The 17403-nt window shown below is 42.4% G+C and overlaps 1 protein-coding gene and 1 long non-coding RNA gene across 16 annotated transcripts in view; one reads left to right on the top strand and one right to left on the bottom strand.

Moving 5' to 3' along the window:
* PPFIBP2 (PPFIA binding protein 2) overlaps positions 1–17403 on the bottom strand; it is a 138866-nt gene that overhangs the window by 56325 nt on the left and 65138 nt on the right. For 10 of the 15 annotated variants that reach the window (XM_069965799.1, XM_069965801.1, XM_069965804.1 and 7 more), the window contains 5 exons: positions 10899–11030; positions 6869–7051; positions 4898–4990; positions 3465–3576; positions 1803–1835 (listed from right to left, as the gene is read on the bottom strand). In XM_069965799.1, the coding sequence (XP_069821900.1) occupies positions 1803–1835; positions 3465–3576; positions 4898–4990; positions 6869–7051; positions 10899–11030 (553 nt within the window). The remainder of the gene's footprint in view (positions 1–1802; positions 1836–3464; positions 3577–4897; positions 4991–6868; positions 7052–10898; positions 11031–17403) is intronic. The other 5 variants (XM_069965805.1, XM_069965808.1, XM_069965806.1 and 2 more) reach the window with 3 other exon arrangements.
* Positions 1–17403, top strand: part of LOC138788179 (uncharacterized) — a 69631-nt gene that overhangs the window by 10781 nt on the left and 41447 nt on the right. The window lies entirely within an intron of this gene.

Here is a 17403-nt window from a genome sequence, read left to right as displayed (position 1 = left end):
AAGTACAAGCGCCAGTGAACACTAAAGAAGCTGTGGCACTCGCATTCTTTAAACAGCTGATTGTTGAGGGCTGGGTGTCAGACCCTCATCAGATATTTAAGCGAATGTACTATCAGTACAGTTGCTTTAAGATTTTGGATAGAATAGCATTGGCGCGAGGAAGCCAGTGCTGCGGTCCTTTTTCTGAACCGTGGCCCAGTTCTAATGGAGCCTGATCATAGAAAGGCGAGGGTTAAAGCATTGTGCATTGATTTCAATACAAAAATGCCTGTTCTTTGACACTCAATACAACGCTGTTTTTGAGTGCCAAACAATGACTGTGGTCCATATGTTGTGGGAACATAGCTAAAAGGTGTAACTGAGCAACCTTAATGAACAGTGTATAGAAGCATTCAGATAAGGTAAATGTGTAAATTATGCTAATTGGAATTTAATATATAGGATATAGATCAGGTAGTCACAACTTTGCGAGTTTCTACATTGTATTACTAAATTGATTGAGGTTGGCTAGCTAGTTTTGGGGTTGTTGCCCCTCATCAGGCCAGAGAAGGGTGAGATTGAAAAGGAGTATAATCAAGATCGGATCGAATCGTTGGGAGTACTACGGGATCTTCCTGTGGGCCCAGGCCCTAACACTATAAGGGGCTCAAAGATCCAGCAAAAGGCCATCCCATTTGGAGTAGCTTTGGGGACAATCACTTTTCACTAGTGTCTCTTTCTTATAGGATATTCGCAAATAACATTAGACTTTACTGCTGTTCTGTGTGTTCAGTGGTAGAAACAAAGTTGCAGTTAAAGGACACGTTCACACAACGTATATTTTTATTAAACAAAGGCCGCTGTTGCAGGTTTTCAACAATGGCCATTATTTAATGACACCGGACGATCGCATTGAACTCTATGGAATCCCGGCCGGAGTGTATGTACACTGTATACACTCCAGCCAGGATTCCATGCGGATGCACAAAAAAGTGACATGTCAATTTCGTGCGGCCGCTATTCATTGAATAGCGGGCGCACAAAATTGACTGTGCAGACAAGGTAAAGTGCAACTCTGGCCGTACTTTACATTGTCCCCTATGGTTAATTGGAACATGATCACACCCGAACGTGCCCGCATTTCAATTCCAAAGAAGTGATGTTCATCCAGCCGGTACTAGTGAACTTTATAGACAGTGGCCACTGTCTTACAGCATGTGAACGTGGCCAAAAGGTTGATGAGCAAATATTCTATATGGAAGGATTGTTGACCCTCAGAATCATGTGTCCTTGTGGGCCCAAGGAAACTCATTGACATATTAATAACTTTTTATCTACCACAATTATATCATTTTCATATACAGTTATCTTCAGGTCTGGAAAAACCTCTCTCTATAAATCAACTTCTTACTGTCTCCATTTGCCAAAATTGAAAAACACCAATTCTCCAACAGTTTTTCATTATGAATAATTTTCCCCAACAACCCCCTCAACCAAAAAAAACAAAACAAAAACAAAGTATAAAAAGACAAAGCAGTTTAGATAGGATTAATTAAAATTTCACCAACACTGCAGGCAACACACCCAGCAACCAGACAGCCTTGTCCAGTCCCAATAGTGAAAACCAGGATATTACTTTGAGTTACAATTAAAGTGATTCCAATGATTCATTGAGAAGCTGAGGTGGAGGAAGCGCTGACACAATGTTAGCTGTCTGTTTGCTGCTAGCAAATGGCAATCAGTGACATGGAACAAAGGTTATTGCAACTATGTAGCATTACAGAAACAGTGGTGGACGAGAATAAAAAATGACAGTGGCTTACGTTTCTCTTTTATCCTCCTCCTAAATACTTCCTCTATGGGATGGGAAGAAGTGAAGAAAGCAAAATAATGCAACGTTACATTTTATGTAATATAGGCATTACATATTCTTGCTAAATGGATGGAGAGTTGTATGCTAAGACCGCATTGTATTAAAATGGTGTACACTTTTTCATCCAACATTTTGTTGCTCCAGTGCATCTGATATGCAAAATGAAGAAACATTGGATCTTGGGTAGATTAAACCTCTCTTATGGTGTGTGTATAGCTAATGCAGAGCTATGTGTTTTTATGGTTATAGACTTTGAACAACTTCTATGTAATCTGATTAAGAAGCCATATTGCCTTTGATCTGTCAAGTGCTTCTACTAGTTAGGGCCAGTTCACACAGAGTAATTCCGGAAACCCGCCAGCCTCCGTGTCATACTGGCTGTCTATGAGAGGGCTCGCGCCTCCTCTCTCCACGTGGAAGAATTGACATGTCCATTCTTCCGAGCGGAGAGAGGAGGAGCGCAAGCCCTCCCATAGACAGCCAGTATGACATGGAGGCTGGCTTCCGTAGCAGAGATTTCCGCCCTGGAATTCCGCCAGTTTTTCTCTGTTTGAATTGCCCCTTAGACTGCATTTTCTCAGTATTCTGTGCACAGTATTTACTGTACAGCATAAGTACTACATAGACAGAGAGAAAAGCAAATAAGGGAATAGTTTGACAATAAAAAGTGTTCAGCCTCCTGACGCTGTCTCAGAGCACAACCAGACAGTGAGGTTTCTAGTTTGTAAAGGTAAAGCCAAAGAATATTTTGCCTCAAAGGCCCCTCAACCATCCCTTGAAGTCAAGTAAAGCGTTCCTGAAGTGCCTGCGAGATGGACAAGCTACAAGCAGTGACCTTGCTTCTGAGAGGTCCTGTACCTGTGAGTGAGACAAGCTACAAGCAAGAAATATTCCTCTAAGAGCCTCTAAGTCAATTCCAGCATTTCCTAGAGCTGTGACAGACACACACGTCACTACCACCAGTCTATCGTACGAGGATACAGCAACTTTTTTTTAACCTTCTTCTAATCCAGGATTGGATCATTTCTGCTCAAATGCCCCTGGCATCTACCATTCTCTTAACAGGCCTCCAATTGGAGATGGTGCTGATTATCTTTCCAATTGGTGATCCTACATGCGCCCATGTATCATGTGACATATCTAAAGATATCTTGTGTAATTACAAATATTTACACTTTACTAAGTCAGCCATGCTGTGAAGATCCTCATAAGCAGAGTCTAGTCTAATTAGAGTTCCTTTTAAATGGTACCTATCATTCCACTTGCACCGCAGGATACTGTTTCAAAACTATGGCAGGTACTAAAGCAAGTGGTGCACCGGAAGCGCCATAGACTTGCATTGTAATACAGTAAATCTGGCAACTGACTTTGCCTCAAGCAGGCTCTACCAACAGAGCACTGATCTAACTGATAAATGCTATGCTCACTAAAAAAATGTAGGGAGTAGGACTGAAGGATCAGATTACACGTGTGTTGTTTTTATTCTGTAACCATAGAGACACATAGCTCTGTCTAGGAGCTGTGTACACAAAACAGTATTATTTAAATTATTTATACTGTATTTCTTTGTTTCTGCCTTTATGTTACTTCAGGACACAATATCACTTATTACCTCTTTCTGACGATTCATTTTGTGCAATTGTTCTTGAAGAAATCTGACTCTGTAAGCGCTCGATTTCTGCGTCTTTCAATGCCAGCTGCTCCTGTAGTTGTGCAATTTCAGCCTAAAATAATATAATTTATAAAAAGATCAGAAAACTGGTTTGTGCCACAACAATGAGGGCAAGTCTGTAATTCACATTATGAAATTCAAGAGAAATGGTCACGTTTGGTCATTACAGCAGACTGTTATTATATGCAAAAGAACATTGTGTGCCAAAGAGTAAGCTGTCAGATTGAATTTTTTCAGTTGTGCAGTTTATGGCATGTCAAGCAAACTTCGCTGACCATTTGCCACTTTGCGTTTTTTTTTTTTTTAATTATCTTGTTTGCCAGTTTAGTCTAATATGTTGTTGTTTAGTCTAACATGATCATTCGTATGAGCAAGCCTACAGACAACTGATCGGACTAATGGTGCGTTTACACAGGCAGATTTATCTGACAGATTTTGGAAGCCAAAGCCAGGAATGGATTTGAAAAAAGGAGAAAGCTCAGTCTTTCCTTTATGACCTGTTCCCTGTTTATGGTCTGTTCCTGGCTTTGGCTTAAAAAATCTGTCAGATAAATCTGCCTGTGAAAACGCACCAATATTATGGCTAATTAAAGTCCTATTTGTATGGTTGGCTTGGACATAGCCGAGAGTGAGGTGGGGGATTGTAGGTGCCGACAAGACATCTGCCCTAGGGACTGGGTGCTAAGGGGCTATGATATATATATATATTTTTAAGAGCACAGTCAGCAGTTGTGATACATTCTATTGATGAAAAGGATGCTAACACCCACTTGATATTTTAGCAGGAAGAGATATGATTTTCCATAGCTAACAATCAAATATCAGCTGTATTTTTTTATAGATCTATCTGCAATATAGTGATTGTTAAGGGCACTATTCCCATCTTATAATCTTAAAAAAATCATCTTCAGTATTTCCCAGTCAATTGTTTCTTACACATACCTCTATTGTTACCCTAATTTAAACTGTAACATACCCCAAGTAAATGCTTACTTATTTTTTTCTATGGAAAGTATAGTTCACAATTTTAGGCCTTACATACACTACTGAATTAAATTATGTTTTTAAAAATCTAAGCCTTTCCTAGAAGTAGAATTGCATGGGATCTCTTATATACCTCTTTTCTGGTGGAGTGCATACACATCGGTCAGAAAAATTAGGGCACTCTATTGGATAACAAATGTATTACATCCTAGGGGAGATGTATACTACATATGATACAGCCAGTGCAGCAGCACATGGAGGCAGCTCTGTATAAAATCATCAAACAGCATCTAAGCGCTGCCATATAGGCTCCATACACATCTCTGGTCATTAGCAGATATAAGCAGATTAGGTAGGAAAAAGGTGTGCAGAAATGTCCTCTAGCTCACCTTTGTTGCTTTGAGTTTCCACTCATACTGCGCTCTCTCATTTTCCAGTTCCTCCACTTTAATTTTGAGGTTCTTAAGCTCTTGCATTAGCATCTGTGAGCGAGACAGAGAAATGTACTCCATGAGCACCAGGTGAGACATCCACACAGGGCAAGCAATATATACAGAATGCTCATGACAATGGGCAGATCAACCCCATGCAGTAAACACCAAGTCAGCAAGAAATGTCAGCACTATCTGGCCTGTCCACACTTGAGTGTGATGTTCTTTAGTGATTAGGAACTTTCCCACCTATGTCATGAAAGCATGTGAACAGGTGAATGAGTTCTGGAAACTGTCTCAGCAAGTCCGTGTGTCGCTCCAGGCAACACACATTTTATTTGTTGCTTTCAAAATATAGAACTGCACCTTTAGGGCAAATCTGAATATTTTTCAAAAATGGTTACCAAGTCAATGGAAACGATAGCATGGCTACCTTGCAGAGGGGCATCTATGTAAGAGGTTTATTTCTTTGGATGCACGTTCAATCCAAAAAATATTGGGTATCGCTTTGTACATTCAGGGTACATTCAGATTCAGGAACAGCCCAATTTATATGCATAGCGTTGAGTAAAACTCCTGCAACAAATCTTCCATGTGAACCATAGTAATATCTGGTTGCAATATTGTATTCACTCAACACCCCTATATTGCACCTTATTACAGAGGTATTACGGATAGAAGCAATATTTTTCTCAGAATCCACACTGACTGAAGGTATATGGACATACTGTATACTCTGGGCTCATACTATTCTAAGCGTGCTCTACTAAGGTCAAATGAGAATTTAGAACTATATTATGTCCTAAGGCCTAAAACTACCAGGCTGAGTGCAAAGTAAGAGATACCGACTAGAAATTGAAATGTCTTGCTCCAGCTGCATGAACTTGTATAAAAATTATCTGGACCAGTTGTCCTTTCAATGCCGATATTCAGAGGAAAACGTCCAGATGAGTAATGTCCCGATCTGTTGGCTGTCTCACTCCTTACAAGACCATTAACTTCTTGAATGTGTCTATACATGCAATGAGTACAATGAATATTTAGGTAAAGTCACAGCAAAACAAACAAGCAGTGGAAATCGGAGACTTTTAGATGAACAGAAAGCAAAACAACACTTCCACATCAAGCAAGCAACACTATGAAGCAACTTGGAACAAGGAAAACTCAACCCTTTCCCCATTGGAGGTGACCATTTATAACCTGATCAATTGTCATTCTCCATTAGTAAATCACATAGTGACTAATGACATTTGTACCCTAGAAGCAACCCTTTGTTATGGGATGGGACCTGTTTTGAGGTTAAGGTTAGCGTCATACTCTGCCTTTGTAAAATAAGAGAAGGAACAACCTATCTTGTCTCCTAAAGAAAGTGGACAGGCGGATCATGCCCCAGGTTGGGGGTAGCCCATTTAAATGCCTGCTATGGGGATCTATCTCCAAGTATCTGTTCATCTGCAAGTGGCATATATAAAGTTTGAGAATAAAACCACAGTTCCTTTAATAGTTAAAAAAAATTGCCAACTGCTTTACCGTTTTCTTCAATTTCCTTAATAAATCATTAGAGGATAAGCCTTTTCCATGCCATCAATGCATATATTTATGCTAGTAGCCAAGACCTGGTATCATTGTTAGTCACATACAATAAGTGCTTTTAGGTAATGTTCACACACCATCAAAATGATGGCCGTCATTTAACGGCAAATAGCTGTTGTTATTTTGAAACAACAGCTGATATTATATGAATAACGGCTGTTGTGTTAAAATACCGGCTGTTATTTGCAGTTTAATGACAACTGTCCAAAAAAACAAACAAAAAAAAAAAACTATTTTGACAGTATGTGAACAGAGCTTAAAAAGGACTCCATGACAGTAGTGCTTTAGTGCAAAACCCAACCATACCCCATGCAAGGATCAGAATACTTCTCATACATCCTTCCCTTCACAACCAGGGCACTTGACCAGTTGTGGGGGGTCACAACTTGACGTGTTGTGGGCAGGCTCGATTAAGTCAGTTATTTTAGCCTGGGTCTCCCTCTCTTGGATTTTAGTATTGATCTCCAGTTGGAGTTTGCACATCTGTTCCTGGAGCTCATTGATCAGATTGACTACAGACTGCAAAAAGGCAAAAAAAAAAAAAAAATGTGTATAAAAAAAATAACAAATCTGAAACCAGAAGAACTATAAGGCATAAGTTTTCATAAATATGGCACAAGCTGAGGTCACATCCCTCTGTGTGCAGCTTTATCCGCTGTCCGGACCCCTCCCCACAACCTTTGGTGTTAGTGGTGCAAATGGGGGCAGACTTTTTTTTACCCCTCTGCGGCTGGAGTTCAGTTTCATAACAAAACACCCTAAACGGTGTTTACTCCATGCATAAGAATAGAAGTTAGTCCCGGAGTTACTTCCCAAGAATTAAAGCAACTACATTAGGAAGACTCCACTAACAAGGCATATCTCAGCTTCCTAGGCATCTGTAATAACACATAGTTGAAGACTATTATTAGAGTCATCTGTGGGAACACCCAACTTTTTTTAGGTTTTGAGTTGCAAGGCAGGTTTGCAGTTTTCATTTTGCTGTTTTATGTATTGGGCTTATGTTTTGCCTGTAAAAGGTGCTATATTCAACATTTATAAATTTAAAAGGTTTACTGTATTAGGGCTAGTTCACATGGAGTAAAAGAGGTGGAATTCTGCGACGAAACTCTTCGTTGCGAAATCCCGCCAGCCTCCGTGTCATACAGGCTGTCTATGGGAGGGCCCGCCCGCCTCCTCTCTCCACTCAAAGAATTGACATGGCATGGAAATCGGAGGCTCGTGAGCCCTTTATCCATAGACAGCCTGTATGACATGGAGGCTGGCGGGATTCCGCAGCCGAGAGTTCCGTCACGGAATTCAGCCTCTTTTACTCCTTGTGAACTGGCCCTTAGTATACAGCAAGTTTATTATTTTTGCTTGGATGCCACCCAATTCTTGTTCTCTTGAATTTTCAGCCCATTAAAAGGCCAGGTCCTCCTAGGAGAAACAATCACTGCTGCAGGTTTGATGCTGAAGCAGTGGTTGTCAAAACCACACCCCTCTCAGTCCGTGATCTGCAGCTACTAGCTACATGTACAAACATGTACATGACAACAATTCTGCCTGTCTACTACAGCAGTGCTTCTCAATTCCAGTTCTCATGGCCCACCAACAGGTCATGTTTTGAGGATATCCCATACAAAGAACACCTGATGCACTGAGTATAATTATATCACCTGTGAAATACTAAGGAAATCCTCAAAACATGACCTGTTAGTGAGGCCTGAGGACTGGAATTGAGAAGCACTGACCTAGAGGATCCCCTTGTTGGCAGTACAGTCCTCCCTTACACTAGCTTTACCCTGAGTTTGACAATCAGCCTATAAACTTTAATTCAACTACAGATTCTAACATAATTAGAGGACCTCATAGATATGCCAGTCATTCTGATATTTTTTCTTTATGCCACATAATACAGGTGTCATGAGGGCAGTCATTTCACTTGGGACAAGTTGATGACAAGTGGAAGTGAAATCAATATCTTTAGGAGATTTTATAGGCTTGAGTGTTTGTTACTAGTGCGTAAGACATTAAACAGCTGCAAAGTGGCTGGCATGCCATCAGCAGCCAAACCTGTAGAGAGGAATCTGATGAAAGATAGCCTTGTGTATGGAAACTACTCAAGCAAAAGACTGGTGAGTAGGCAGCAAATCTTCCAGGGAAGGGTGGTCAACAAAACAAAAACTCCACGCATGCCCTGACTGTTGGCATACTGGGACTTGTGGCTCTGCTGCAGCCAAAGTGACACAGGTTGGACACTTTGAGGGGGTATTTTCTGCATGGTTTTTGCCCATGTCAACAAGGCCTAAGGGTCAGATCATCTTTTGGAAATCTGCTGAAAGCTTGTTCAAAGGCAGTTTTTTCTCTTGATTCTTCCAAGGACATACACAGGAAGTTCTGACTGGAAAAGGGGGAAAAGACACAGCCAGACTCCTTTGGCAATGGCTGATCTCCTGCAGACCCAAGGTATTGGACAAGTTAAAAATTCTACCTACTTGATCATTCTTTACGCTGACATCTGGGGGGAGAATTGGGGAACCCAACTGATAGTCCCAAAGAAAATTAGCGGGTTTGGCACACTTACATCTATGGCTAGCATGTATGCTTGCTGACAGTTTCAATGCACTAGTACTATTTTTTTTAACAATATACAGAGAACAAACAAGCTGAAAAAAAAGAAGTCAGGAACATATAAGTTTTATTTAATCACTGAAAAGTAAACCAGATTGTTAATGAGTAGAAGAGTTTCCAGGCCTCTTATATTGCAATCCCTTATCTGCAGTCACTTTAGGGATTTGGATGCAAAGCAAAATCAATTATTCAACACTTAAGGAGAAAAAAAGAGGTTAGATATAAGAGAGAATGTAGTTAATGACTGAAGGAAAGTTCTGAGAATAGATTTGATCACACACTCATGAAAGACGCTGCTCTGGTGAGGATGGAGTGCAGCAGGCGTCTGCAAAAGGTCTAATCAGGAGCAGTCCAACATCCAGGGGGGCCCCCACGCCCTGCTCTTGTGCTCAAGACAGCTGGACAGGGCCGCTGCCATGCTCGCTGCTGCCATCTGAACTGTAACTATGAGCACTCGTAATGAGCGCTCATAGTTACATGCAGCAGCACTGACAGGGCGGGAGACATTGGCTCCCTTCCTGTCAGTCACTCTTGTGGTCGCAGGAAGGGTTTTCCCTGCGGTCACAAGTGGCAGCTTTGTCCTTGTGGTGCCGGCGCTCCAGTGTCACTGGAGCATCGGCGCCAGGACAAGGGGAGTGCGGCCTCTTGTGATCGTGAAGAGATTGTGAGTGAAGAGAAGAGAAGAGGAGACGCCCGGACCCAGGTGAGTATGAGTGTTTGTTTTATTGTGTTATATACTATATGGGAGGGGGAGCACACAGGGGTCTGTTTAACTGGGGGAGCGCACATCGGGGGTCTATATAAATGGGGGGAGTACACAGGGGGCTATATAACAGGGGGAGCACACAGGGGGGCTATAGACTACTGGGGCTTCACAGAGGGGTCTATATACTACTGGGGGCAGCAGAATGGGGTCTATATACAACTTTGAGAGCACACAGGAGGTCTATATCCAAGTGGGGGAGCACACAGGGGGGCTATATACTACTGGGGGAGCACACAGGGGTCTATATACTACTGGTGGGGCACACAGGGGGTCTATATATTACTGGGGGAACATACAGGGGGTCTATATACTACTTGTGAGGCACACAGGTGGTCTATATATAACTGGGGGAGCACACAGGGGTCTGTATACTACTGGGGCAGCACACAAAGGGGTCTATATAATACTGGTGGGGCACACAGGGGGTCTATATACTACTGGGGGAACCACACAGGGGGTTTATATACTTCTTGAGGAGCACACAGGGGTCTATCCAAGTGGGGGAGCACACAGGAGGTCTATATCCAAGTGGGGGAGCACACAGGGGGGCTAAATACCCCTGAGGGAGCACACAGGGGGCCTATATACTAGTGGGGGAGCACACAGGGGGTATATACAACTGGGGGCAGCACAAAGGAGGTCTATATACTTCTGGGGGAGCACACAGGGGGGCTATATGTAACTGTGGGAACACACAGGGGTCTATATACTACTGGGGGAAGCAAACAAGGGGTATATACTACTGGGGGCAGGACACAAGGGGTATATACTATTGGGGGCAGCACACAAGGAGTATATATTACTGGCGGTAGCGCACAAGGGGTATTTACTACTGGGGGCAACACACAGCGGTCTATTGTTTTGGAACTAGTGTCGAGGGGGGGCCCCAGACATAACTTCGCTTGGGGCCCCAGAAATACCAAGACCGCCCCTGTAAATGGTCAACAGATGACAAAAAAGGGACAGGGAAAGTGAGGTGTAACTAACCTCTGCCTTATTCTGGGACTCCTCACAGTTGTTCTTCTCTTTTTCTAAACCAACCAGCTTTATCTTTAGGTTTGAAATCTCGGCCATTAGATCCAGCTTTTGGGTTTCTAGAGATGTCCGACTCAGAAGCTCCTGCAAAGAGAAGTTCAACAATGTTACAGATTAAGCTATCCCAATACTGCCTTTAAATCTGATGATGGTGATCTTACAAAAGGCAGAATTAACTGCAGCGTTTTATCTGTACCCAAATATAGTTTACAGTCATACAGTATGATTCTCAAATAATAGTGTCATACAGTGTATATGACTTCCATGCAGTTACCACCATACAGTGCTCTAACAATAGTAAAACACAGCTGTAGTGTTACTGTCTGTGTATTCCACAGGTATCTCTGTCACACTCTTCACACCATCACCACTTTGTGTCTGACTATTCTTTGTCCTTTGTTCACAGCTGAAGGATAAAAGGTTAACTTGGTCTGCTTCTTACACCTCTCTCCTTCCAGTACTTTCCCCACCAACAGGAGGTTAATCCCCTATATAGGACAGTTAGTTCCTGGTGGAAAGGTCTTGGGTGTAGGGAGGGTGTATGGTGAGAGAGACAAAGTCAGAACAGAGTTCATGCTGCAGCTTATACCCAGGCCTTGTCTGAGGGCCAGAGCCTCTGACAGGAACAAGTGATTTCAGATCTCTTATGAGAGACTTTCAGTGACTTACTATGCAGTCACCTGGGTTCAAGCTTGCCTACGCCTGTGATAATAAAAACCAGTCAGGTCTATCCAAAGACAGGATAAGTCTGCAGTGGAGCAAAATGCATAAGCTGAAGTACTTATTGGATCATGCTCCGCCTACTTGGGAAATCTTGAAAGGTTAGCTTCGCCCAGTTGTTCAAACCTGGGACTCATACTACCAGACCTGAGAGTCAGTGAGCTCTTTAGGCAAAAGGTGGTCTTTTCTTCAGCCGTAAGCATGAGAGTCTTCTTATTCTTCTACACAAAATCACTACAAGATATCCCTGTAGAGCGTTGTACTTTATAGGCTAGACCCCTAAGACAGTCCCTTAACCTACTCAACTCAACTAGACTTCTTAACCTACCTACCTGTCTTCACCTCAAGCACTGAAGCTAAACGTTCTGTGTTGTCCATCAGGAGAAAGGACTTTAGCTGCTGTGATAATCTTTGGTGCACTTTCACTTACAAAAAGCTTCCACTGCACCTGCACTTGCACATACACCCAGTGCTACCCTTTACAAATCCCAGTTCAACTGTGTCTGGGGGTGGGTATCACCACTCCTGGCCACCGTGACAAGTGCCCAAGTAAACCACAAACTAACCCACTGCTGTTACCACCTAGCAATCCCGGCCATGGGACTGCGACCATATGAAACTTCATACATAAAGTAATCGAATAACAGTACTACATAATGTCTAAAGAATACTTTTTAATAATCTACTAGTGTCTCAAGCCTCATATACGATTTGTGGAACCCTCTTAGCACAGATAGCTGATGTCAAAGAAAGGATGATGTCAAAGAATGAAATCTCCATCCTTAGGATTTAGGAGCGGTTTTTGAATCGCAGGAGGATATATAAAAACATTCACTTAATACAAGATAGGCAATACATGCCAGATCAATCCACATCTAACCTCTAGTACTCCCAGTCTTTGCGAGAGCGGTGGCCTCCCAGGGGCGGATTAAGTTTACCATAGGCCCTTGGCTGTTCACCAAGCCTGGGCCCCCCACCCCACTGTAAGTCTACCTGTAGTCCTCCACCTCCATAGTGCAAACTGTACAGGACCTGTGGTGACATCATAGTCACATGAAAGGTCCTTGTTCTTCAATGTTACTGAATTGACTCCGGGCTGCAGGTTTGCTCGGATTTGTGCAAAATTGAGGTAAAAAGCAGTGATTTTTTTTGCAAATCATGGCAGAACTCTAGCCAGGGGCAATACACCACTAAAAATATACGTCTGTTTGGGTGGCCATGGGCCCCCAAGAGCTAAGGGCCCGAAATGTACCTATTATAATCACTTCTGGGGCCTCCAGTCCCCTTGTTTGAATGTAGCGGCAGTCCGAGACGCTCACTTCAGCGCCATTCAGACTTTATGTACTGCCAGAGATAGCCGAGCACCATACTCAGCTACCTTGAGCAATTTCATAGACTTTGGAGTGGCACTATGCATGTAAGTCCAAGTGGTAAGACCCCCATCTATCAAATACAGTATGCATTACCTATCCTGTGGATGGATAAAAAGTTTGATAAGAGGAAAACCCCCTTCAAATGAATGGGCTCCACTTGAGGTAATAATTGCCAAAAAATTGGAGCTCGTATCTATAGCGTGGTGTTTGCTGTTTAGCCTCAACAATTCCTTGATTGGTACATGTTTTCTAGAACAGTAATATAACATGTAGCAATATATTTCCTATTGTACTGCATTCTGCATAGTTACAAGATATCCACTATTACGGACTTCATCTATACGAATGTAAAAGTCATTACATCAGATTACCGTTGTTTGGGACATAGATCAATGAAGTCACTGGGGGTATGCTGTATTGGTCCAGTAGGTGATATAGAAGTAAATGAGGATTAGGTTTTATGAGCCTCCATAAATCAGCCCTTATTTATTCAGGAAACCTTAGGATAAATACTTTCTCCAGAAGCCTGAGAAAGGAAATGGACATAGGCTTTGCCAAATATTACACATCGCGGCAGACCCTTCAGTACTGTCGCAGGGATGAGCTCGAAGATGAAAACACTGACATATGTGATCTTTTTCCAGATCTCTCGAGGTGCCATCAAGCTTCCTGGCATATTTGCAGGGTGATTCTTTCTGACATAAACATGAAGGCTATCATTTTAGCGCCAAAAGATGGGAGTGGCGGGAGTGGGTAATGGCGGTGAAAATACATGATCATTTGTGACCGCCATTACCATTAGACTTTTGATACTATAATGACGGCTGTACTGAAAGACGGACATTTTTTACGTAGTGGGAACATAGCCCAAAGCTGCCCATGCACATTAAGGCTATGTCCACACTACGTAAGTTCCGTGGAAATCACGGCCGTTGTTTCAACATCCATGATTTCCACGGAAATTACGGAGTGCTGCAGGCTGAAGGGATCCTGGCCAGAGTGTATACACATAGGGGGGGGATTTATAAATATATTACGCCCTGCCCCCTTTTTCCCCGGCAGGATTCATTAAGAGACGCACGCCTCTTAGTAAATCTGGCTGGCCGGGTGCCCGAACCTGCGCCTGGCGTACTAAATCTACACCTGCTTCCAGTTCCCACGGAACTTAGGCTGTGTGAACATAGCCTAATAATGCAATCATCAATAGTTTTGATGGTATCTACCAAAAACTTATTACATATAGTGCCATGCCAAATCTTCCATATGTCTTTGAGGATCAGACAGGTTACTGTGGCTTTAATCTGTCTGATCCCTTGTTTCCCAAGGTGGTAAGTGATTCCAGTGACAGTCAACCACACTCAACTCACACCTCATTGGATCATTACAATAAAAGGTATACTAACATCTAGCTGGCAAACTATCTGCATATTACTCGGATACTATTTTGGGCATATAAATCGTCAGGTGCTCCTGGCATACAAGCTGAATGCTGATCAATGCCATATGAGTGTGGTCTGCTTCATGGCATAAGCTTACACTGCTATTGTTTCACCAAAGATAAGGAAAGCTATATCGTAGCTGCGTATTCACCCACGATAAGTATAATAGCTTTATTTAGTTTAGTCAGTTATACACGTCTAACCCATTGATACATACAAAAATAGATTAAAAAAAAGGAACTCACATTCTGTGGCCACTCATTGGTCTCCTTATGTAGTCTACTCCATCTGCGTACAGTCTCCAGGCCTAGGTCCCAGCACTACCTGCCACAGGTGTATGCAGCCAGCACCCAGCGGAGGTGGAAGAGAAATGCTTCAGCAGTGCAAGTTTGTGTGTATAAACCCTCCAGACAGTGACGGAGACTTCCACGTGGACCTTCCAAAACTTTTATATAGCAACTGCTGTGCTCTGAAGCTGGCAGGGACGTGGAAAGCCCTGGCCATAGACGGGGGGATAATTAGAAGCTAGGCTCGTAGGCTAATGGCAGGCTTCATTCTCATCCCAAGTCCTGGCCATAACTCTGCACAGAGGGAATAATACAAGCAGCACAGAGCTACTCAGCAAATGAAAAACAAATGTGGAGACGGCTTCTCACACAGAGTGCAGGAACAATGGGAAAGTTGCCTTCACATGTAACCCTTTTTAGCCTGCCAGATGGAACACACTAAGGTTGTGATTCACTGACAAGAGGCCGGGCTGGTATTTTTAGTTTACAGTGTGCGTCTCATCTGAAGCGGAGTATATTGGGCATTCCGGCTCCTAGGATACAGGTGGATCCAGATTACTAGTATGGCAGCAACAGCCTTGGCTTTGGATGTGCAATGTAATTCACATGTCCATGCAGGAGTGCCTTCACCTGTAATTGAGAATATTACTTCTCTCTGTAGCTAAGGCTTGGTTCACATTGTGTTAAACTCTAATCCAGCAGACTATGTTTAATACAAGTGCACATATGTTTAACAGATCCATAGAACCCTATTTAACCATTTTGGCCTCCATTTGGGATGTATCGATTGGTATTTGCTGGACCTTGTGCTACTCCACCAAACTGGATAGCATAAAAAACATATACCACTGCTGTGTAAAAGCATCGACGAAGGTAAGTACATGTCTATATTGTGTTGGACATGGACTACACTGTGCCAGAGTCTGTTTTAACTTACCAAACAAAAAAACACTGCATACAGACATACAGATGATGGACCCCTTTAAAGTCAATGGGGTCTCTGGGGGTCTTTTCAAAACCATTGGTGAAGCAGTCCATTCGGCTCTGTTTGTAAGTGAATAGATGGGGGCTCCAAACAGAGCTCCTATTCCAGTATAGAACTTTGCCACAATGCTGAGTACATAAAAAAAATATGACAACTCACAATAGCCCTTTAAATAGTTACATTTCTGGTTGATTTAGACTGCATTCACGCAGTATGGTTTTTTTGCGTGTTCTTGACATGCCTCTCCTGTTTCGATTGGTGACTTCCTATGTCTTTCAATGAGTTTGCCAATCAAAACGAAAAACTCTTGTTTAAAATGGAAAGAGGTGCAGTGTGAACACAGCCTTATAGAGAATTTAATGAACAATTGTTTCATGTATTGCAACACCCCTTGGAGGGTGAGACCTAAACCTTTACAGCCTACCTGTTATTACTCAGCGGTTTCCATTGGTGTACAGTCACTTCTGCAGACAGAAGATCAGATTACCATGGATACATCCACAACAGGTGAGTTATTTGCACAAGCCCTATTGAAGCCATGGCTACTCAATCTTCCGGTGGCGGTGGCAACTGCATGCCAATTGGGAAAAGCTGTATAATGAATTTCAAGCGTTTTTCATTGCCTTTTTTTCATAGTTTTTTTTTCTGGCATTTTTCAAGTCTAATAGAGATGACTATATGAAAGATTCCAGTAAAAAACACATAGTACCCAGAACATGCTGCTTTCTGAAAAAAAAAAAATGCCATTAACCCCCAAAACTCCATAATACCAAAAAACAAAGCTATTTGGCCCACATTTATCAATCTGTCAGGGGACAAAGCCTCCTGGTTTGCCCATAGCAGCCAATCACAGCTCCACTAAACATATAGCCTGGTTATACAGGTATACTTTTCCAGCCCACTCCGCCACTGCTGCTTTCCCACCCGCTTAGTCTACCCAGACTTTTTTACTTCTGCTTATGTGCCATGCAGATAGGAAATTCCCACTCAGCACAGACACTAAAGGGCATGTACCCTGGGTGCTAGAGAGGGTGCCAACATACCATTTGACCATAGTATTAGGATGGAGGACTAGGGCAGAAAACTGAATCCCCCCTCCAAGAAAAGAATAGTTTATATCATTACATAGTTTTGACAATATACGCCTGTATGCACTTATTGCTTATAAGACACTACTGTTCAGAAATACAGTACTTGTTCTGAGAGAGTAGGGTTCTTTTATAATGTATAATCTCACTGTTAGTCATTTGCATTGCTGTGGCCTCAGGGTGGAGTCTAGGGAGATGTCCTGTGGTTTGACACACAGTAAAGTCCACATTTACACCACAGTATTGTGCATCAGTATTTGTAAGCCAAACTAGAAGTGACACATGCATAGAGAGAAACTATAATGAAAAGAATAGCTCCTCTTCCATGTGTGGACCCACTATTTAGTTTTGCCTTACAGATACTGACCAAAATACTGCAGTGTGAATGAGGCCTAGATCTCATCACCATCAAATGCAAATGTGTGTTTGTTTTAAGCTGCTTTGATAACCTTTGGCCTGCGGCAGGCAGCATCTGATTTTGATTTAAAATTTTTTGGCTGCAGATTAAAGGCCAATAAATATTTCTAAAGGATTCTACCACAGCAAGCGTCTTTCTGTTTTAAGG

Source organism: Dendropsophus ebraccatus, chromosome 4 (assembly GCF_027789765.1).
Source record: "Dendropsophus ebraccatus isolate aDenEbr1 chromosome 4, aDenEbr1.pat, whole genome shotgun sequence".
In the NCBI taxonomy this organism is placed as follows: domain Eukaryota; kingdom Metazoa; phylum Chordata; class Amphibia; order Anura; family Hylidae; genus Dendropsophus; species Dendropsophus ebraccatus.
This window is presented reverse-complemented; position numbering and strand designations above follow the sequence as displayed.